Source organism: Anastrepha ludens, chromosome 6 (assembly GCF_028408465.1).
Source record: "Anastrepha ludens isolate Willacy chromosome 6, idAnaLude1.1, whole genome shotgun sequence".
Taxonomy (NCBI): domain Eukaryota; kingdom Metazoa; phylum Arthropoda; class Insecta; order Diptera; family Tephritidae; genus Anastrepha; species Anastrepha ludens.
The window spans coordinates 119,103,956-119,121,672 of NC_071502.1; the positions used below are offsets into that span (position 1 = coordinate 119,103,956).

Below are 17,717 nucleotides of genomic sequence, written 5' to 3' on the forward strand. Positions count from 1 at the left end.
AATTGCTTTTGTTGATTCGAATCATGAGGCGGGAGGGAGGAGGTGGGCACAAAGAGTAGATTGCGCGAAATTGTGTACTGTGATAATTATGTGTGCCACAAAGAACAACTGAGTTGGCTATAAATGGCACAGTGTGGTGTTGGAAGTCTAAATTTTCGACAAATATTTTGCTTGTGAAAAATTTTCCATATCGCAGCTAGTGCAACTATTATTCAATTTGGCTTTCCAATTTCTTGTGGATCTACGCAGTTTTTGAGAAGAATTCGAGAAATTATGCTGAAGGCGTCTTGTCTTTTTGCCCTTTAGGCAGAGCGCATTGAAACTCCTCTCACCAAGCCCAAACTCTACATGGAACGGAGAATATACACCTTACCAGCTCCAGCGACGTTATTGCTCGTCAACTTCGAAATTGCATGAAGTAAAAAGTAAATGTTCGCATATTTTACCGCCGTCCTTTAACTATATTATTCCCATTGCGTTTACCATTCAAAAGTCTTTAAAGTACAGGTATCCCTCGTATAACGCGATAGTTACGTTCCAGAAGAATTGCGCGTTATGTAATTCCGCGTTATCTAAAACATAGTTTTCATATAAATTTGGGGATTATGTTCCAATAGGTTTTTTTTAAATAAAATACATACAAAATAACAGATGCACATATATTTCAACTCAATACTAAAGTTCAGACTTTCTTATACAATTAAAAACACAAAAAAAAAAATTTAAAAAAAAACTAAAACAAATTAAAGGTTTATTAAAAACTTTATTGTTATTCTTCAAACTTCATATGGTAATTAATCTGTTTCATTGTCTTCAAAGATCTTTGCACGTGGGCGTTTTGGGGGAGCAATAGCTTCATCAGAAGATATTTCTTCAACATAGTTTTCGCTATTGGATAAGAAACTAGTTGTGGGACCTTGTGGTTCTTCTACTGGTTTTATAGTTGCAAAATCTGTTATCAGTTTTTGGTGGGTGGTTTTTTTAAGCTCCTTTTCAATTTCGTAATAATGTTCTAGATTAATATCTATTCTATCTATCTAAGGCAAAAAAGGGCAATTCCCGGCTTACATTAAAAATACATTACATATTATAAATATGTGGTACGCAAATTAGTGTTACCAGATTTTATAATTGTTTAATAATTGTATTAATTGTATAATGTTTTCCTCTTCGCATTATATAAGCCTAAATTTCGCGTTGTACTGAAACCTAATTTTTCCAAATCGCGTTATATCGAAACCGCGTTGTATAGGACCGCGTTATACAAGGGATACCTGTACTTCCCTTTATAAGTCAGAATGCCAATCATCAGGCTGGCACATTTAGCCTCACAGTAATTGGTATGTACTCGTAAATCCAAACCTTTCCTGAGGCTCTTCAGATTTGTAACACATTTTTAGAAGGCGCTGGTATAGAGTTGCTCACTGTTTATCTAACCGGCCACAATTGACTGCATTTTCATTTGCACTGAATAGCAGATAGACTACTGGTACAGAATGTCGGCTTTGGCTTGAGGGTGATCAGAAAGCTAAGCACATTTTTGTGAGTGCCCGGCTTTAGACAGATACAGGTTAAAATTTATCAACTCTTATTTAGTCGCACCTTAAAATGTTTAGAATTGGAATCTTTAAGGGGACCCGGTGGTCTAGAAATTTCAATAAATCGATTTTTTGTTTTTTCGATATTTCGAAAGCATTGTATCTTAAGAACTTACAGTGAAATTTTCATGCAGAAATTCCCAATATTATAGCTTCTACATCCCATTAACTAGGTAGAGAGCGGTTCGCGCGCTCCTGTACTTCAAATTTTAAACTCATTTATCTCGAGACGAGTTTTTTCGGCCTGGTGTTGTCAAAAAAAAACTATTCAACCGAATCGTCTGAAATTTTAATACGGGGTTCACAACATCAATAGATATCGCCCATACTAGAATCATATTATTATTTCAATCATTTCGTATATTTTTTATTAAAAAACGGGACATAGCTACAATCATACTGATTAATAATTTTTTTGGTTTTTGTGTTTCAGATAAACAGAAGAGCCAAAATAGATAACACCGTCTAGGTCCAATTTTTTGGGAGGGTCAACTTCAGCCCCGTTTATAAAATTATTAAAATCTAAAAAAATAATTTTTATTTTTGTATGTAAAAGAAGTTAAATAAAAAGCCTAAAAATTTAAATAGCGTTTTTCAGTTTTTTTATTGTAGAAAAAAAGTCCTGAAAATACCCTAAATTTTCGAGCTTTAGACTACCGGGACACCTTAAGTTACCCATAACTTTAGTTTAGCATATAATAGTAAATTTATGGTTGTATATGGTATATAACAGGGTAAGAGTGTATTTCTGCTACGAAAAATTTCCTAATAAAAAGTCAAAACTTAAGTCTTTTAGATGGAAGAAAATACGTAACACCGTATGCAAAAAAAACAAATTCACTTGACACTATTACTTTGTTAAATAAATTTGAATATGCTATAAAACTGCAAACCCATAGCCGAATGGGTTGGTGCGTGATTACCATTCGGAATTCACAGAGAGGTCGTTGGTTCGAATCTCGGTGAAAGCAAAATTAAGAAAAACATTTTTTCTAATAGCGGTCGCCCCTCGGCAGGCAATGGCAAACCTCCGAGTGTATTTCTGCCATGAAAAAGCTCCTCATAAAAATATCTGCCGTTCGGAGTCGGCTTGAAACTGTAGGTCCCTCCATTTGTGGAACAACTTCAAGACGCACACCACCTAACAGAAGTGTATGCGCCAATTATTTATTTTTTATTTTTTTTATAAAACTGTATGCTTAGAAGTTTCAGAAAAACTATGACTCAAAAGTTGATAATTTTTTGAAACTCACTAAATTTTTGTGAATTTCGTGCAAAGTTTGGTAGTTTGGTTTATGAGGTTATTGTTATCAGGTCAGTACGTAAGTTCGTGCCTTTTTTAAAGGTGGTTTTAAAATTAATAAAAAAAGATGTTTAAAGTATTTAGTAATAAATAATATATTCTCCTTCATTATTTACAATGTCTTCCCAACGTTTAAGCAAATTTTTAATTCCCTGCTCAAAAAATTGTTTGTCCTTGGAACCAAAATAGCTTCTTTTGAGGAGTAGTTCTTGTTACTCATATGGGGTTGAAGTCCACGGAAAAGGTAATAATCACAAGGTGCAATATCCAGAGAGAATGGTAGATGCGGCATTGGCTTCCATCCGATCTCGTTCAGCTTGCCTAATGTTTGCCTTGCGGTATGAGGTCTTGCCTTGTCGTGGTGAAACAAAACTGTGCGTCTATTCACTAAACGGTCGATTTTTGTTAAGTGCCTCATTCAGGTTTGATAGCTGATGGGAATAATAATCAGCAGTTATCGTCTGGTTTGGTTCCAGAAGCTCATAATAAACAGTACCGGCCATATCCCTCCAAATAAACAGGAGAATCTTCTTGGGGTGAAGGCCATCTCTAGGGGTCGGTTCTGGTGTTTCACTCTCTGCTGAAGCTTGGCGACGGAAAGTCTATGCGGAACCCATTTTCCCAGCTTTTAAACCTTCCCAACTGAACCAGGTGTTTCACCTCTGAGCTATCATATCGACTGCCACATTTGGCTCAGCTTCCACAAGCTAGAGCAAGGCGTCGGAGCTAATAACTTCATGACGACCAGCGCGCGAGGAATCCTCCACGTCGCAGTTACTACTTCGGAATTTTGAACACCTCTTTTGCGCAGCCCTTACACTCACAGTATTCTCTCTGTGGACAGTGTTTATGTTGCAGTTGTTGCATTTTTACCACTTTTATAAAAAAAATACAAAAGTGCCTCTTATACGCGTTCAAAGATTCGATTTTATTTTTTAAAAACAAGTGCTGCTATCCGCGATTAAAATCACAATATATAAAAGAAAATATAAATAATTCCGTTATATTCCGCGAATAATTTTTTGTATGGAAAAATCGTACAAAAGTGAAATTATGGGTAAAATACGCACGAACTTATGGACTGACCTGATATAAATGAACCATGTTTTTAAAAAAAATTACGAAAAAAAAGCTTGAAAATATTAATATACAAACCTTGTAAAAAAAAATTTACTTAATTATGTGAGCGCAAGTGCCTAAATGAGTACTAAGGTGGGCGAAAAAAAAATATATTTTTTCTAAATGTTAACAACTCGTGTCCAAGGATTGTTCAAAATCTATGTGAGCAATACTGGTGCATAAATAAATCCATGGGTGGTCGGAAAACTTATTTTTTTCTAAACATTAAGATATTTCGCGGGTAATAACGGGTGATCAATCAAGAGGTGCTTTTTTCAATAGTTAAAAAAAAAGAAAAATGTAAATTATGTTCAAAACCTTTATTTATCATTTGAAAGGACATTCTTTGACATTTACTTTTTGAATATGACTTCATTCAAATGTTGGCCGCAACTACGCTTAAGGTGGTCCATTCTGAAGGTCCAATTTTCAATCACTCGTTCGAGCATTTCGACTGGTATGTCGTGAATAACACGCGTAATGTTGGCTTCCAGAGCTTCAATCGTAGCTGGGTTATCAGACCTTGGACTTCACGAATCCCCAAAGAAAAAAGTCCAAAGGTGTGATATCACAAGATCTTGGTGGCCAACTCACAGGTCCTAAACGTGAAATCAGCTGCTCTCCGAAATGACTTCTGAATAAAGTCATTGTTTCACGAGCTGTATGGCAAGTGGCTCCGTCTTGTTGAAACCAAATGTCGTAGAGATCATTAGATTCAATTTCAGGTAGCAAAAAGTCCGATATCATGGTACGGTAGCGAGCACCATTCACAGTTACGTTGCGGCCATCATCATTTTTGAAAAAATATGGACCGATGATTCCACCAGCCCATAAACCACGCCAGACCGTTGTTTTCTCTGGGTGTAAAGGTAGCTCTTGAACCTGTTCTGGTTGCTCTTCATCCCAAATACGGCAATTTTGCTTTTTGACGTAACCATTGAGCCAGAAATGCGCCTCATCGCTGAACAAAATTTTGCTCGAAAACAGCGGATCTTCTTCAATCTTTTCAAGAGCCCAATCAGCAAAACGGTGACGTGCAGGAAGGTCATTTGGCTTTAGTTCTTATACGAGCTGTATTTTGTATGCTTTTAAATGAAGATCCTTCCATAAAATTGACCAAGTTGTTCCATACGACAGTCCAAGTTGCTGAGAACGGTGCCGAATCGATTCATCGCGGTTTTCACGTACACTCTCTGCTACTGCCGCTATATTCTCAATGCTTCTTGCTGGACGTGGTCTATTCGGTCGAGAATTATCCACCAATGAATATTCGGATTCAAATTTGTTGATGGTATGTCGAATAGTGTTTAAGGCAGGCCGATTATGTTGACCATAATGCGGTCTAAGCGCACGAAAAACATTTGTCACAGAACGCTGATTTTCATAATACAGTTGAACAATTTGTAGACGTTGTTGCGGTGTGAGTCTTTCCATGATGAAATGCCAAACGCTGTTCAACAAATCCACGATGACAGTTTGCCACAACTCGCGCGCGATCTGTAAAAAAAACGCAAATGAAAAAACTCCTCTTAATTGGTCACCCGTTATAATAAATAATACGAGGGTAATATAATTTATTTCTTGTTTTTCGAGCGTTAAGGTATCATCCCCTAGTATTATTCTAAATCTAGGCGTATGAGTATAAGTGCATAATTTGATTTTTTTATTTTTAAAAGCTTGCATGATAATAAAATTATTAGTAATCTCAAGCAAACGTAGCCCTAGCAGCAGAGGTTTTCCGCTGGCTGGTGATGTGTGTTGGATCAGATACGATGGAGTAAGTCGGTGTCCTTTAGAGTGCATAAATTAATACCAGCTTTTTCATAGTTACAAGATGCTGAAAAGATATAATCTTCTCTCTTTCGCTTCAAAACTATAAATTAACAATTACTTGTTATTTAAGACTTTAAGGGACTCGGCGGCAGTATAAAAAATAGTTAATTATAAAGATTAATAAATAAATATTCCAGTGCTTTTAATTGAAAGATTTTAATTCTAATTCAAAAAGAGAAACAGAGCAGACTGGTTAAAAATTGTTTCCAGATTCTGTGGCAAATCTAGGAGAATGTGTTATTATCATAAAACTGCGTTGTAAATTTTGTGAGCCTTGAGGGATCTGAATAAGCTTATTTAATAAAAAATGCGGATATTCTTTCACCTCGAATATAGGACTTCGAATATGACTTCAAATTTCAATTTATAAGTTTTTTATGTGTTTTTTGAAGACATAAACTAGTTATTAGTATTAGACAAATTTTTTTTTTTAATATTTTAAGGGATTTCATCTCCAAGTTACCGAAACATGCTGAGTAATCGTTGGTAGTTCTTTACCGTGCAACAAACCAAGTAACGCCATTTAATTTTTCTCGCCGCCTCTACTTAATTATTCTCACTTCACTGTGCGCCCGGGCAATTTTTTCCAATTCAGCTAGCCGACGCGTGTAATGCTTTGACAAGTTGCTTATACGCCCAGCGAGTCAAACAGTAATAAAGGCGCTCGACATGACTGCACAACGACTCACTATTTCGCTTTTTTATTGGGCAGCACAATGCTTGTTATTGCAGCTACAATTGTTGTTTATGTGTCAAATGCAGGCTAGTTGAATGTGCCGCTCAGTTACTGTTGTTAGAAAAACTGTCTCCAGCCAGTTGCTAATGCAAATGAACGAATGTGACGAATTTGCGTATTTGCCAAGCTACAATTTTTTATTTTTATTTGCCAGCTTTATCGCCGCTTTTGCCTATCTGCATACGAAAGTCGGCGCGCTATGCGGCTGTCAGTTGCTAGCGAACGCCGAAATTGTGTCAAGAAGTTTTATGGTTCACCCGAAAGAAAATAACATTTTTGGAAATGACACATCCATGGCAGTGGATAGAGGCAAAGTTACTGGCAAACTGACTAACAACGGACAACTGTAGCAGCAACTCAAGTAAGCACACACTTCTGGCCACAATAAAAGCCAACAATAAAGCAGCTACAATATTCGTAACACCACTAAAAGAATAGCAGAGTGTGACAAACGCCAGAACTGCTGGGCTGTATTGCGCTTATCGCTTTGGCGCGCACCCGCACACAGGCAAGCGCCGCGCTTGCATTCCAAAAGCCACAGTCGAGGTGGAGAAAAGAAAAAAACTCGAAGGAAAACAAGAAAATACTCAACTACAGTTAAATGAGTTCTGCTGATTGCATTTAACGTGCAGATTAAATCGAAATGGACACAAGTGAGCTGCACGCCTTCCTCCACCTAAACTTACTCACTTACTATGAGTACTACTTGCAACTACATACTCTAGCAATATGCGCCATCGCCACTCTGCTTGCAATGCCCACCAGCGGCATGTGTCATTTGGTGGTACAAACGGCATATCAGCCTCTCGTTCGCCTGTTGTGGGCGAGGTCAGTGCGGCAATTGTCCGATAATTTGCATCGCATTGCAAGGCATACAGCTGCCACTGCTTCCAACACACACACTCATACACTCTCTGCCACAAGCATGCCTATTCATATGCAAACACTGCATATCTTTTGCTGCGCCATGCATGCAATTCAAGTAGGCCGGCCGCATGTTGCAAGTCGACGGCGGCGGCGTGTGGCGGCCGCTGCTGTGTATTTGCCATTACAGTTACTGGTATTCTATCGCCTCATGAGACTTTTGCAGTTGTAAACAATTTTTATTTCTTTTATTTTTAGTTTTATTTGAATTTTTTCAGCGCCTTATCGCTGCCACACAATTGTCGCCCTAGTTGTTCTAATTAATACACGACTTTTAAGGCCGATTTTTATCGCTTATCATATTTACTGAATGACAGCGTTGAAAATGTGCGCTGCCGCTTGCCACGCTGATTATTGGCATTGTTAGCGCGATAAATGGCGCATGACAAATGACTCGAGTTGCATGAATAAGAATTTGTCACTCAAAGGGCGCCGGGGTAATTAATGGAGTCCGATTGGGCAAAAAGACAGATCCAAGTATGAAATATATACATATAAACGCAGGGTTTATAGAAAAAAAGCAATTTAATAATTTAAAGGAGTTTTGATAAAAAAAAAAACACATTTACAAGGTTGGCTCAAAATTAATCCTCCATTTAGTTTTTGGAAAAATGTTTACTAAATAAACACCAGCAAGCAATGGCAAACCTACGAGTGCATTTCTGTTATGAAAAAGCTCCTCATAAGAACAACCCATCTGCCCTTTGGAGTCGGCTTAAAACTGTTGGTGCCTCTATTTGTGAAACAACATCAAGACGCACACGCCAAACAGGAGGAGGACCTCGGCCAAACACCCAAAAAGATATAAGCGCCAATTATTATTGCTAATATTAGATAAAAGGACGGAAAAACTAAAAGAAAATACACAGAGTTTAAATTTTTGGCGCGGAAATTCTCAAGAATTTATCTCCGCAAGTTTTAGTTCAATCGACTTTAAACCTTGGGAAAATATTTAATAAATATTTCCCTACGTTATGGATATTTTTTGAGAAAACATTTGTTTTCAACACTTAAAGACCGTTGTCCCCAATGAATACACAAAAACTTTGTAACAGCTTCATAGAAACACGATAATTTGGTGAGGTTTGACTACTTTTCTTTTTTTTTTTTTGTTTTTTTCTTCAACTCCTAATAAAAATATAGCTCAATCTACATCAAACATCTCATAAACCAAAGTCTCAAACTTTGTATGAGATTTATAAAAGTTCGACAAATTTCCATCAGCATCAAACTTCTTAATCAGAATTTCTATACAAATTTGGGTATGTAGTTTTGTAGTCCAAAAGATTGCTACAATCTTTCGTCAATAAATGCCTCCGCATCATCTACAGAATGTTCTGGTCAAACACCATTAGTAACGACGCACTGTGGAGATTAACGAAAGAGGAGCCACTCCTTAGGCAAATCAAATGCAGAAAGTGGCGATAGATAGGTCACACATTGAGAGAACCACCAGACAGCATCACGAGAATGGCACTGGACGAGAACCCGCAACGGGAGCAGTCGACCAAAAACACTTGGAGAAGGTCGATGTTGCACGAACTAGCAGATACCGACATCTCATGGGACGGTGGAAAAACAATAGCACCGAACCGTTTAGGATGGAAGAATCTTGTCGAAGCTCTATGCTCCCGAGCGGAGTGAACAAGAAAAAGAAAAAAAATGTATAGTTCATTAAATTTTAGTATCACAAAATTCAAGTTTGAGGCAGCTCCAGAGTTTCATGGATTTCCGAAAACTTGTTTGCTTAACGGTGTTCCACATTTTTTCCGTATAGATAACGAATACTGGAAATTGTTTGCACCATCATTTTCATAACTTTTATTCTCATTATGAACAAGTTTCTCTTTTTTCCTATAGTGGGAAGATTTGCGTAAGAAAAGTGGCCTACTCCCTCAGAAGTTTAAATTAACTCGAGAAGTGAAGCTCTCAAATGATAGATTACAAGGTTCGGCCATTCACTATGATGAAAATCAAAATTGCGAGAGCAACTTCGGCTGCCATGTCATAAGGGGATCGGCAGCAGAATTCTGCCCGCTCATTTCACACGTAACAGACACTCGTGCAATCAGTCGTTGTTCAGACAGCAACGAGTAATATGAGCGATTTTTTCGTAGTATCACCAACACAATCTCAGTAGTTTTCGTAGACAAACCGGTGTCATGACCCTTCTTATGCCAGCCAATCTGCTGATTCTTTCAAATTCGCAGAGAGCCGATTAACGGTCTGATCTTGGCCACACCTCTCACAATCGTTGCACCATGAGTGAAACCTTTACAACACCGATTGGTCTCTGCAAAGGATCGGTTGAGTATCTATTGAAAGCACTCACAAACCGACACATTTTAATTTCGCTTTTATTTTTTCCAAGTTTCATATTTTCATTTAAACTGTTATTATTTTTAATTCCTTGTCCCATGCACTTTCCATATTTTGCCATCATTAAGGTTCTACTTATGAGTTGCCGACTCGTCAAAAAAAATAGTAATTACCTATTTAATAAAAGTTAAATAGCTTTTCGGCTTATGAATATGTGCTATGAATGTCCAGTTAAAAGCAAACAAAAAAATCTTAACACAAATTTTGCAGCTTTTTAATTATTTATTTACGATTTTGCATATTTAGTCAAAATAAATACCATGGATTTTTGACTTATGCACAACAACTACTAAATTTACTGTTTCGTGCGCATTATCGCCAAATATTTTAACCAAAAATTGCATGCAATAACACATTCACACGTTTTGTGGCGCATAAAATTTGAAAGTCAATTTGCCTAATGGCCTATTAAATAATTAATTATCAGCTAATAGCCAAAGCCATACAGTGCATACATAGTACCACTAATGCCTACTCTATTCATGTGCGCTTGTGCCATCCCCAGCCAGGCTGAGTAAAACGAAAAAAACCAAAAAAAATAATAACATTCATACTCAGGCTCTTGGCCGCATGCGAATTAGTCGAATTCAATTCATTTAGTGGTGGTGATTTAAAATGCTTTGGTTGTTCACAGTCGAACACCCTAAAGTAACATGCTCGTACATGCACACACATACACACACACAAATACTTACTTGCTGGATGCCCGACCAATAAGTACTTGTAATAAATTAAATGTAGAAATAAATCGCAAAAACATTGAACATTGAGTGCTCGACTCTCTGAGGCTATAAAACTGAGCACGTACATATGTAGACACAGCCGTTTTCGAGTCAGACAGACAGATATTTATAATCGTAAATTCACATTCATATGTAAGTGCTTTGCTGTAAAGTTTATTTTGAAATCTAATTTGCAATTACGAGTGGCTAGTCATGGGCTTTAGGGCTGTCGAAGAGCGGTGAAATTATTTTACGTTCATTTGTAGGGAATTCAATGAAATTGGGATGTTTTAAAAATTTTTATAAAAAATAAAAGGCTTGATGAAGTCACTAGAGGGATAAATCTTTGTGGATATTTACACTATAACAGAGAAACCAGCTCCTTTCGGATGTCAGGAAAACTATTTTAACTGATGGTCATAGTTTGAGGAATCAGTTAATATTTCTGCAATTAGTTTTTTTAAAAGGTAATCATGAATTCTCCCAGTAAATACCGGGAAAACGTCTTTCATCGTCTTTAAATGACGAATGAATGAGTGAAATCAAGAATCTTGTAGTTTATATTCCCAAATTTGTTCGCGAAGCGGAAAATTTACTGAAATAACAAATATCATAGTTGCGTAATAGTAGACATTGGGCGGAAATGAAAATTGAAAATACAATTTTTTTCGAGTTTAGTTCTTCTTCTTTGTCTTTATTAGAGCAGTAATTGCCTAACCAATTTTTGCCGAAAAGGCTAACAAAGCGTGCAAGTCTGTTTCTTCGTTGCTACAAAATAGTAAATATATAAATTCCAGGATCCCGATATGGTAATAGCTGCATCCCGAAAATTTCAGGATCATAAAAACCTAAAAAATGTACATCCTTAATAAATACCCATTACGATTTGGCACCAGTAACTAAATAATAAATAACAAGTTCGGCAAACGCCACCAAAACAATATGGTGGACACAATCTATTAACATCGACCCGACGCTATAAGAAAAGTCTTCAATTAATATTTATTATCCTTTCGATGAACCCTCACAAGGCGGAGCTAGTTCCCAAAGCTCAGCCTCTCTCAAGAATAGATAAGCCATTACTACTGAAAAATCTTCACTGGTTTGAGAAGATAAACTAGGTATTGTATTATATTAATTTTTTTAAAAAACACTTTGTAAGGGTAGAAGCGCGAAATGAAACGTATATTGCCTGTAACGCCGCGTAATTAAAAAAGGAACACCGACTCGTCCGATTACAATTTCAAAAGTGGAGTTTATTACACATGTACTGTCCTTATATTAAGCCTAAAACTAAGATACGAGAAATAGCGGAAATGGAAGAACAGTAAGTGGAGAGTTAGAGAGAGTTTGCAGTTAAGTAAATAGAAATAGGAAGAACGGAAAGTAGGTATAGTTGTAGAATAAAGTCAATGTTCGGAAGTAAATAGAAATAGCGACAGCGAGAAACAGTAAAGTATACTACATACCTACTTATAAATAAACAATATAAAATAACTTAATATTAAGCTTTAATACAATTTCAATTTTTAAACAATTTTTAAACAATATAAAATAAACTTAATATTAAGCTTTAATACAATTTCAATTTTTAAATTCAATATTATTTAATTTATTCTATTCTAATGGTTTGCCAGAATCTGGCTTAACACGGGCCACCTTGAAGGAATCCAACAGCCTTCAATTCTTGCTTTCCACCGGCAGCACGGCGAGTTTGTGAATAGGGCGTCGTACTTCACCCGACCTAGTGGTGATGTCTGCGACTCGAATTTTGCCGTCCGCTCCGGGAATGGTTGCGGTTACTCGACCGAGCACCCAATGCTGCGGTGGTACGTTGTCTTCGTGGACGACGACGAGTTGGCCTGGTTGGACGTTGGGCTGCGGGTGCACCCATTTGTTGCGCTGCTGAAGCTCCAGAAGGTAGCTCTTCGACCACGCGCGCCAAAATTGTTGCTTGAGAGAGCAAACAAGCTGCCATCTCTCTAAGCAGCGGCTGAGGTTGACGGGTACCTTCTCCGGTGGCAAAGCTCGCAAGGGGCAACCGATTAGTAGATGCGCCGGCGTTAGCGCCTCGCCGTCGTTGGGGTCGTTGCTGAGTGGTGCGAGCGGTCGGGAATTCAGGACCGCTTCTACTTCGACGAGAAGCGTTGCGCTTTCTTCGGCGGTTAACAGCGCGTTGCCTACGGCGCGCACCAGCAGATGTTTGGCCGACTTCACTGCTGCTTCCCACAGGCCGCCGAAGTGGGGTGCCCTCGGAGGTATGAAGGCGACGATGAATCCTTCGTCGGCGGCGTATTGGAGAATCTCCTCTTTCTGTGCCAGAAAGGCTTCCCGGAGCTCTCTCAGCTTCCTCTCTGCTCCCACGAAGTTCGTCGCGTTGTCGCAGTATATTTTGGCTGGCATCCCTCGGCGCCCAATGAACCTTTTGAGAGCGAAAATAAATTTATTAGCAGTTAAATCAGTTACAAGCTCTAGATGAACTGCCTTTGAAGCGAAACACACGAAAATGGCAATATACATTTTCACGGGAGGGCGACCGCGAATTTTTAAGGTTATGTGAATGGGCCCGCAGTAATCTACCCCACATATTGTGAAAGGCCGTTGGGCGCGTAATCGATCGGCGGGTAGATTGCCCATGATCTGACCTTGTAATTTTGGCTTATAATGAAAACAGTGAATACATTCTCTTACAGTTCGACTACAGGCTTCTCGAGCATTTACCAGCCATATTTTTTCTCGCAGAAGCGCTACCAATGCCTTTGGACCGGCATGGTGATTACGAAAATGTAGGAACCGGATGTATGCTTTCACAAAGTGCGAGTCTTTGCGTAATAGCAAAGGGAACTTAGCATCATAGGGGATTGGCGCGTTTAATAAACGGCCACCTACTCGAATCAATTTAAACGATAATGATGATTCCGAGTGTTCATGCAGAAATGGAGTTAATTTCTGCAAACTTGAGGGAAGTACGTTATTTTTCGATAATTTATTCATTTCATCGCTAAATTCAAAATGTTGAATTATTTCGACAATTTTAAGGAAACTCAATTGTAATTCCTTTGCCGTGGGTATTATTTCAGATTCTGCTTTTCGCTCTCGTATTTTTCGAAGCCATCTGAGTATATAAGCGAAAATCCGAAGCACTTTTCTGTGAGATGAGAACCTGTCAATTATTTCGAGAAGTGGATTTGTTGTGGCATTGATTGCGGTTAACGTAATTGCGTTCTTCTTCTTCTCGAGTGCTTCTTGTTCTGGAGAGAGACTGAAGTTGACATTTTTTGGCCATGTAGCAGGGTCTTCTAGGAGGAACTGTGGACCACTAAACCATATTGAATTACCCAATTCGTCCACGTTACAACCCCGAGACACTTGATCCGCTGGATTTTGTTTTGTGGGCACATGACGCCACGACACATTCTGGGTCCACTCTTGGATCTCGGACACTCTATTTGCGACGAAAGTTTGCAACGACGATGGATGCGTTTTAATCCAATGCAGAACTATTTCGGAGTCTGTCCAGAAAATTGTTTGTTCTATTGGTCGACTCAACATTGGTGAAATTCTTGACCATAATTTGGCAAGAAGATGGGCTGCCGAGAGCTCTAAACGCGGAAGAGATTTAGTCTTCAGCGGAGCTACTCTAGACTTTGAAGTAAGCAGCGTGCATTTCGTACCACTAGCGGATTGGCTACGTATATATACGCAGCAGCCATACGCTCTTATTGAAGCGTCGGAAAAGCCATGAATTTGGCAGCTGGCACTCGACTCTGTATTTACATACCGAGGAATGCTAATTGATGGAAGCTGCAACAAATTGGCTTTAAAGTTTTGCCAGCTAGTGTCAAGCCGCAATGGAATCGACTCATCCCAGTCTAGCTTTTGAATCCAAAGCTCTTGTAATAAGATTTTAGCTTTGGTAACTAGCGGGGCTAATAAACCAAGAGGGTCAAAGAGGCGAGCGGAAACGGATAAAATATTACGTTTAGTTGCTCGCAGCTCGCTAAAATTATCTTCCAGAATGAAGCGAAAAATGTCATCTTTCGGCTGCCAGTGGATTCCCAGCGTTTTGGTGGAGTCGGTATCGCTGAGCTGCAATAATTTTTGGAGACTCTCACTATTCGATGAGCTTGTATGATTGGAAAACCACTTTGCTAATTTCAGGCCTGCCGATTCTAAAATTATATTTACTTCCTGTTGTATCTGGGTGAGGCTTTCTATACTGTCGGATCCTGTTAATAGGTCGTCGACGTAAAAGTCATTCCGAATGACTTTGGAACCGAGTGGATATTTGGCTTTATTTTTGTCGCTTAGCATTTGCAGACACCGTGTGGCGAGAAATGGTGCAGGCGCTGTGCCGTATGTTACGGTGTTTAATCGAAAAATTTGCAAATGCTCCGATGGATCCTGTCTCCACACTATGAGCTGGAAGTTCCTGTCGTCTTCGTGCACCAATATTTGACGATACATCTTCGTGATGTCAGCAGTCATGGCATATTTGTGCAATCGGAAGCGAAGGAGGGTCGAAAAAAGCTCCTCTTGAACGATCGGTCCGACCATTAAGGTTTCATTCAACGCAACTTGTGTTGATGTGCGACTCGAAGCATCAAAAACTACGCGCAACTTGGTAGTTGTGCTCTGCGGTCTTAACACACACTGGTGCGGAATGAAATAGTGCGGCTCACTCGGGAGTCGATTATTTGTTGGACTCATATGCCCCAATTCGAGATACTCTTGCATGAAGTCCAGGTACATTTTACGAAGTACTGGATCTTTCAGCGTCCTTCTCTCCAGCGCCTGAAACCGCCGAGCTGCGGTTTCATACGAATGACCGAGTAATTTACGGTCGGTTTTGAAAGGCAGTCTGACTTGAAGCCTTCCACATGGTAAAACCTGTGTGGTTTTCGAAAAAAATTCCTCACATTTTGCCTGCTCTGGAGTCAGTCGTGTGGAATTTATTTGTGCAGGTATTTCTTCCAATTCCCAGAATTTTCGGATTGTGGTATCAATACTAGCAACGTTTTCTTCAAATTGACATAATGTGCTACTTACTTGGGCACTGGAGCTATTATTTGTGGCATACTTGCCTGAAATTATCCAGCCTAACACAGTTTTTTGCAGCGTTGGCTGCCTTGGGCTGGTTCTGATCTGACCCACCGATAACAGATCAAAGAATATTTCAGCTCCTAGAAGTATGTCTATTTTCTGACACTTGTAGAAACTTGGGTCAGCTAGTTCAATATTTTGTGGGATTTTCCAGCCATTTGTGTTTACAGCCCGATCTGGATGATTGACTGATATCGAACGCATTACCCAAAAGTCCGCCGAAAATTCAAAATTGTTGATCCTCGATTTTATATAAGTTTTAAGCTTGCCTTGGACCTTTTTATTTGAATTGCCAATTCCAACTATATTTAGAGCGAATTTTTCTTTTCGGATTCGCAATTTCTGCATAAGCTCTTCGGTCATAAAGTTGACTTGAGAACCGGAGTCAAGTAGGGCTCGCGCTTGCACGTAAACACCGGAGCTGGCCTTTACATTAACTACGGCTGTAGCTAACATGACTCGGTCAGGCAGGCTGCTAATATGCATGGCCTGTGACGTCGAAGGTTGCGGCTCGGTCTCAAAGGAGATCGGATATTGATGCAACATGGTGTGATGCGAACGGTTGCATACACCACAGCGATCTGCTTTGCACTTTGAGACCGTGTGTCCCTTGCGCAAGCAATTTATGCACAGGGAAATAGATTTTGCTAATTCAAATCTTTTAAGTGCAGTAAGCGCTTGGAATTTTGGACAAGCTGTCAAATAATGGTCCTTGGAACCACAGTGAAGGCAAGTCGGCAGTTTGGAATTTGTCGCGATAAATGTTGTCTTTGAGTGTCGCAGTTGTTGATTTTTTGTTTTCTGCCGCGTATCTTCATTATTTGGCCTTTGTTGGGATGAGGAAGCTTCTTCAGCTGATAAATGCTGGTACCTCTTGTTTAGCATAGCTTCACACTCAGCCCAAAGCGGCAGCTTATCATAGTCAAGTTGCTCCTCCCACTTTGACCGAGTAGTGGGATCAACCTTCGACATGACTATGTGAATCAACATCGCATTTGAAATAAGTTTATCGTCACCCAGCGATAAGAGGGAGTCATATACTGCAGACACTGTATCGATCATTGATCGCAAAGACGACGCAGAAGGCCTTTGGATTTTTGACAATTCAAAAAGTTTAGACACTGTATTAAAGAATATCAGGCATTTATTGTCATAAACCTTTCTCAAACTTGCCAACGCCTTTGGATAATTTTCTTCCGACATTTGGAAGGACTTCACTGTGCCTAAGGCTTCACCGGATAGACATGATACTAAATGATTAAATTTTTCAATATCCGGGATTGTGGGATCATTATGCACGAAACTCTCAAACAGACTCATAAAGTTTTTAAACTCGGAATATTCTCCTTTGAACGTAGGTAACGACATTTTTGGTAGTCGCGAGCTGTGAGGTGCAGTAAAAGATGTTTCGGCAATTGACGATTTATTTCTCGCCAGAATGGACTTTATAATGGACTTTGTTTCTACAATTAAGTCCTCTAACTCTCCACGGGCAATGTCTTCTTCGTCGATTTCCTCAATTTTCGACTGACATTTCATGAGTTTTTCGCTGTGGGAGTTCAATATGTCGAGTCGGCACTCCAATTCGATTGGATCTAGCGACATGGTCTTTTCAAGGAGGCCAGTTTTTATGCGCACTATGCTGGTTTTTGCAACAGTTCTCTGGCGCATTAAAGACTTTAAGTCCATCATCTCCTTACTTGGAGAGAGACTTGAAATAGCCGACTTTGGTTTACTCATGTTTTGAGATTAAATTTCGCTGCTTTAGCCTGTGGCTTTTGTGAAATGAAAACGGTTCTGGAAGTTTGTCAGCACGAAAACGAAAACGAAAGCGATAATACTGAAATATATTATATAATAGCTCAAACTTGACCAGAACCAACGAAAACGAGACGAAAATAAGCAGCGAACAATTGAGTCTTTGCTCAAACAAAATTTGTATTGTCGAAAAAAAAAAAATTTTTTTTTTTTTTTTGAAAATATTGTGGTTGATTAACAAA

At 39.0% G+C, this 17,717-nt stretch overlaps 1 protein-coding gene across 1 annotated transcript; it reads right to left on the reverse strand.

Moving 5' to 3' along the window:
• Positions 1-12,294: 12,294 nt before the first annotated feature.
• On the reverse strand, positions 12,295-17,457 carry LOC128867266 (uncharacterized). The gene is made up of 3 exons (XM_054108376.1): positions 16,090-17,457; positions 14,396-15,993; positions 12,295-13,036 (listed from the first exon to the last, which is right to left on the reverse strand). Exons 1-3 carry the CDS (start codon positions 17,455-17,457, stop codon positions 12,295-12,297), a joined length of 3,708 nt encoding a protein of 1,235 aa, XP_053964351.1.
• Between the last annotated feature and the right edge of the window lie 260 nt (positions 17,458-17,717).

Excerpts from the sequence above, each read along its gene's own strand:
- LOC128867266 (XM_054108376.1), bottom strand. The coding sequence starts at position 17,457 with ATGAGTAAACCAAAGTCGGCTATTTCAAGTCTCTCTCCAAGTAAGGAG. Across the intron at positions 15,994-16,089 it reads TACTTGACTCCGGTTCTCAA|GTCCAAGGCAAGCTTAAAAC; the intron begins GTCAACTTTATG and ends TCAAATAAAAAG. Across the intron at positions 13,037-14,395 it reads CCATCAATTAGCATTCCTCG|GTTCATTGGGCGCCGAGGGA; the intron begins GTATGTAAATAC and ends CGCTCTCAAAAG.